At 42.0% G+C, this 6,000-nt stretch overlaps 1 protein-coding gene across 2 annotated transcripts in view; it reads right to left on the bottom strand.

Annotated features, from left to right (window-relative positions):
* myo3a (myosin IIIA) overlaps window positions 1–5,304 on the bottom strand; it is a 75,756-nt gene extending 70,452 nt beyond the window's left edge. For both annotated transcript variants that reach the window (XM_090199676.1, XM_090199675.1), the window contains exon 1: window positions 5,179–5,304. In XM_090199676.1, the coding sequence (XP_090055802.1) occupies window positions 5,179–5,180 (2 nt within the window). In that variant the 5' untranslated portion in view covers window positions 5,181–5,304. The remainder of the gene's footprint in view (window positions 1–5,178) is intronic.
* Between the last annotated feature and the right edge of the window lie 696 nt (window positions 5,305–6,000).

Consider the following 6,000-nt stretch of genomic DNA (forward strand, 5'->3'; position numbering starts at 1 on the left):
TTCTTTATTTGTACTATTTTCTACATTGCAGAATAATACTGAATACATCAAAACTATGAAATAACACATACGGAAACAAAAAAGTGTTAAACAAATCCAAATATATTTTATATTTCATACACTTGAAGGTGTGTTTTGGGTCATTGTCCAGTTGAAAAACAAATGATGGTTCCACTAAGCATAAGCGGGATGGGATGGCGTATCGCTGCAGAATGCTGTGGTAGCCACGCTGGTTAAGTGTGCCTTGAATTCTAAATGAATCACATACAGTGTCACCAGCAAAGAACCCCAACACCATCACACCTCCTCCTCCATGCTTCGCGGTGGGAACCACACATGCTGAGATCTTCCGTTCTTTGCAGCAATTGGACCAAAGGACAGATTTTGACCAGTCTAATGTCCATTGCTCGTGTTTCTTGTCCCAATCAAGTCTCTTCTTTCTATTGATGTCATTTAGTTGTGGTTTCTTTGCAGCAATTGGACCATGAAGGCCTGATTCACACAGTCTCCTCTGAACAGTTAATGTTGAGATGAGTCTGTTATTTGAACTCTGTGAAGCATTTATTTGGGCTGCAATCTGAGGTGCAGGTAATTGCCGATTTCTGAGGATGGTAACTCAAATGAACTTATCCTCTGCAGCAGAGGTAACTCTGGGTCTTCCGTTCCTGTGGCGGTCCTCATCAGGGCCAGTTTCATCATAGAGCTTGATGGTTTTTGTGACTGCACTTGAAAAAATATTCAAAGTTCTTGAAATTTTCTTCATATCTTAAAGTAATGATGGACTGTGGTTTCTCTTTGCTTATTTGAACGGTTGTTGCCATAATATGGACTTGTTCTTTTTACATCTAGGCTGTATCAGAACTGGCCGTCCCATAGGGGGGGTAGCACAATTGGTCCAGTGTCTTCTGGGTTAGGCTGCCATTCTAAGTAAGAATTTGTTCTTAACTGACTTACCTAGTTAAATAAACTTTAAACAAAATGTTTTAAAAATAACAAAATTAATTTACCAAATAGGGCTATCTTCTGTATACCAACCCTACCTTGTCACAACACAACTGATTGGCTCAAATGCATTAAGAAGGAAAGAAATTCCACAAATTAACTTTAAACAAGGCACACCTTGTTAATTGAAATACATTTCATGTGACTACCTCATGAAGGTGGTTGAGAGAGATCAAACTGAACTACAGATGGGAAATGTCCCTTAATGTAATCTAAGAGATTTCCATCAGTTTTCTACATTTTCTTTGACAGAGAGGAACCCATATTCACAAAAAAGTGTATTGAATTCACATTAAATAATATCAGGATCACTATATGTCTTATTTCCAACAATAGATTGAGATTGAATACTTGTTGATGCCTTTTCCTTATTCAATAGCTGATGATTTTCCAAGTTGACGTTATATTATTTAAGGATACTTGGAATTTGTTTGTAAAATATATTTTCTTGGGATATCCAAAGTAGATGAGTAAATGTGTTCTTATACTTTTTGTATTTTGCAGAATTCAGGGGAGAGGTGTCACAGCTTCTGTTTTATTTGATTGTTGATTCCTTAGGTTACTGCTGGAGGGCACCCTTACCTTGTTTTCTAGTTTCCAGGTTACCCTGATTATTACTTATTGGATTCACCTGTGTTTAATTACCTTCTCTGTTCACCTGGTTGCCTTGTTTATTTAGGTTCCTCAGTTGGTCTGGATATTTGCTTAGGTCTCATGTTTTATTAGTGTGCTCTTGTGCGGTTGACTTGTTTATGTTAAGACACTAAGCAAAAGATCTGGATTTACCCTTACCTCTGCTTGCTGTGTTTCTCTGCACCTGGGTTCGAGTTCGTTCAAGCATTATTGTGACAGTAGACCTAAGTCAACAATGGACCCAGCAGAGATTTCTCAGTCGTGCGAGGAACATTCCGAACTCCACCATTTACGGTCGGCTCTCACCCACCATGAAGCTGTGATTGGCTGCCAGGAGGCGCGGCTGCAGACATTGTCGGATGATTTAAGAACTCTTGTGTTCGTTCTGCAGACAGGACAAACGGCTGCTGCACCTGTGGCTGTTCCTAATCCTCCACTCCCTACCAGCTCAGCGTCTTCATCCATTTGGGAGCCTCATCTCCCGGCACCAGAGCACTATGAGGTGCATCCTGGGAGGTGTCGTGGGTTCCTACTCCAATGCTCGCTGGCCTTCGAGCTGCAGGCATCAACGTTTCCCACCGAGCGTTCCAGAGTGGCATACGTCATCTCCTTGCTCTCAGGACGGGCTCTGGCCTGGGCCATGGCCATATGGGAGCAGCAATCGGACGTTTGTTTTAATTGGTATAGCTTCACCCAGGAGATTATTTGGGTTTTTGATCACCCCATCAGTGGCATGAATGCTGCTCAAAGATTCATTGCGCTTTGGCAGGGCAGCCAGAGCGTAGCTGATTACGCTATTGACTTTCGGACACACGCCGCTGAGAGCGGTATACAGAGGCACTTCACCCAGCCTTTCGGAACAGACTCAGCGAGGTTCTCAACTGGCTTCCCGGTACAACCCTGACACTCTGTATGAGCTTATCATTCTGGCCACACAGATTGACAACCGGCTTCGGGAACGTTGTTGTAAGAGGACGGAGGGGTTCTGAGTGGATTCAAGTGTTTCGGGTTCCGCTGAGGGAGTCAATTCTTAATTTGTTCCACTGCCTTATGCTGCGTCTGCTTGTCCTATACCCCGTCAGAGTTCTCAATTCGGCTCTGGTTCTCTTTCAGAGGTGCCAATACAATTGGGATGCACCAGACTTTCCGGTCTGGAGAGAAGACGCAGGATTAACGAGCAACGTTGCCTTTACTGTGGACAGTCTGGACATTTCCGTGCCTCCTGTCCCGAGCTGATGGGAAACGGGAGGACTCGTCAGTAGATGAGAGAATACTGGCGAGTCAGATGCTTCCTGCGGTGGGACAATGGGCAGTTGGACATTCCTGCTTTCATAGAATCTGGGGCTGCCGGGTGCCCCTCACTAAGCTGGACATTCCGCTGTCGGTCACTGCTCTGGATGGGGTGCCCGTAGGGTCTGGGAAGGTGAAGCAACTCCCCATGCCTATTCAGCTACGAGTTCTGGATTATCATGTGGATTTTATCCAGTGAAATTTGGTGGACTTGCCTGAGCTACCCCTGGTTCTTGGACATCCGTGGATTTCTATCCATAATCTTCAAATTGACTGGCCCTCGGAAAGAGTTCTGGGATGGAATCCTTCATGCCAGTCCACCTGCCAGCAACGCTTTCCACATCTTTCTGGCCCTGCTCGTCTGGAGGCTTTCGATTCTCCTGTTCCCCCAGCTGGGGATGACAAGCCTGAACTTTACCACATACCTTCGGGATTATGGGGTTCTGAATCAGGTCTTCAGCAAACGAAGGGCCAGCCGGCTGCCTCCTCACAGGTCATACGATTGTGCCATTGACCTCCTGCTCAGCACCACTCCTCCGAGAGGAGGGCTGTATTCTCTCTCAGGTCCAGAGACTCAGCCATGAAAAGTTATATTAAGGAGGCGCTGGGGGCGGGTTTTATTTGGCCGTCCAATTCACTTGCAGGAGCAGGTTTTTTCTTTGTTGGAAAGAGGGATGGGGGATTACGTCCCTGTATCGATTGGACTATTTTCCTGTCAAAAAAGTAATTTTGGGTGTCCGGGAAAATGTATGGAGTAAAAAGTACATTATTTTATTTAGGAATGTAGTAAAGTAAAAGTTAAATAGTAAAGTACAGATACCCCAAAAAACAACTTAAGTAGTACTTTAAAGTATTTTTACTTAAGTACTTTGTCACTGTTCGTGTGTGAGTGGGAATGAGTCCTAACACTTTAGACATTGAGTACACCAGACACACCAGTACTGAACGAATGACTGCCCTGTTAGCGTGGGCCAAGAACTCAGGGGGATGTTTCTCTGGGTCCATTACACAATCAAAGGCTTCCAAAACAAAACCTAATGGATGATCCCTTAAACATCAGAGACAACAATGGGATAGAACAGGAAGGCGTAAATAAGCCTACTGTCTTGGTGTAAGGTGAAAGACCAAAAGGTGAGTGTATCATTCCACCTGGAAGAACTCTGTTCTTTGACGGTGCACTTTGATGATAGCTGCAGGCCAGCAACGTTCAACAAATTGTATAATACTGTGTTAGTGAATGGATGGGTGTACTATAGTTTGGGTATCTGAAAAGGAAACTAGACATACTAGGAAAGCTCTAAAAGACTAACAACAACAAACATTTTACGAATTCAGACCGATTGACTTCTTCCACATTTTGTTACATTACAGCCTTATGCCAAAATTGATTAAATAGTTTTTTCCCAACACCAATCTACTCACAATACCCCATAATGACAAAGCAAAGCCAGGTTTTTAGAATTTCTTACAAATGTATAAAAAAATATTTAAAAAATATCACATTTACATAAGTATTCACACCCAATTGTATAATAAGGCTATAACGTAACAAGCAGGCAGTTAACCCACTGTTCATAGGCCGTCATTGAAAATAAGAATGTGTTCTTAACTGACTTGCCTAGTTAAATAAAGGTAAAATAAAAATAAATAAAAATCCCACTGTGAGTTTCCTTAACATGGTTTGTAATTCTGACACACATTCTATAGATTCACACAGCAGGGGTGTATGTTCCCATTTCCAACGGCATCCAGAACAAGAGTCAGTCAGCAGTGATATCAGTCCCAATCTCTAGAGCAGAGGACTAATCATTTTACCTGCAGGTCTTCCATCTCTGACCTACAATCAGAGGAAGATAATAGGAGCAAGATAACCCTCCACCATCCCAAGAAAACAAACGATAGTAACCAAAGAAAAAGATCCAACCAACATTCAAAGAGCCATGTCTACATGTAAGTGCATATAAAATGTGGTTTAGAAAAAAATAAAAATGTTATATGCACTTTGGCTCTTTGAGTGTTGATTGGATCTTTTTATTTGGTTACTATCGTTTGTTTTCTGGGATGGGGGAAGGCCATTTTGCCCTATTATCTTCCAGTAAGTTACAGCTCCACTAATACCTGACAACCACACACAGTACACCTCCATGAGGCCAAATTTCAGTCAGGCCAAGGTTATCCCCTGGTCACACTCACACAACTTTGTCTATCTAATCCACAACAACACCAAAACCAACAACAGAAAAAAAAACTTACATCGTTTTGTCATTGTGCCTGGGGACATATTTTGGAGGAGGATTAATCCATTTTCGGTGAATTCGGTTAGCTTCGAGGGAGTGAGAGAGGGAAAGCAACTATGAGTGTAAACAGCAGAGGAGGAGCTAACCAGCGCTAATCTCGCTAGCAATCCCCTCGCTCCTTCCATTGGAAACAATCTCTAAGTAGTAGGAGATATGTCAGGATTAAGAGGAATTAGCCAGTTGCAACATGAGCCTTTCCCCATATAGATGCTCATTCATACACAAAGCAAAGCTGATTAGTGCAACCTTACAATATGGTGCTTGCTAAAGACACAGTGCCATCCCTTTCTCTTCTTGGTGGTCGTGTACATAATTTAGTACTGAGCATTGTATTAACTCTATTGTATTTAATCCCTGTTATCCATGTACAGTGTTTTGTTAGGATAACATATACAGTACCAGTCAAATGTTGGTACACACCTACTCATTCCAGGGTTTTTTAACTTACCTATTTTTACAAATTTCTACATTATAGAATAATAATGAAGACTAAGAAGTAACACATATGGAATCATGTAGTAACCTTTTTTTAACAAATCAAAATATATTTTATATTTGAAATACTTTAAAGTAGCCACACTTTGCCTTTCCTTCTTAATGCATTTGAGCCAATCAGTTGTGTTGTGACTAGGTAGGGGGGATATACAGAAGACAGCCATATTTGGTAAAAGACCAAGTCCATAATATGGCAAGAACAGCTCAAATGAGCAAAGAGAAATGACAGTCCATCATTACTTTAAGACTTGAAGGTCAGTCAATGTGGAAATTTTCAAGAACT

This window comes from Oncorhynchus mykiss, chromosome 15 (assembly GCF_057628025.1).
Source record: "Oncorhynchus mykiss isolate SJ-2025 chromosome 15, ASM5762802v1, whole genome shotgun sequence".
NCBI classification, from domain to species: Eukaryota; Metazoa; Chordata; class Actinopteri; order Salmoniformes; family Salmonidae; genus Oncorhynchus; species Oncorhynchus mykiss.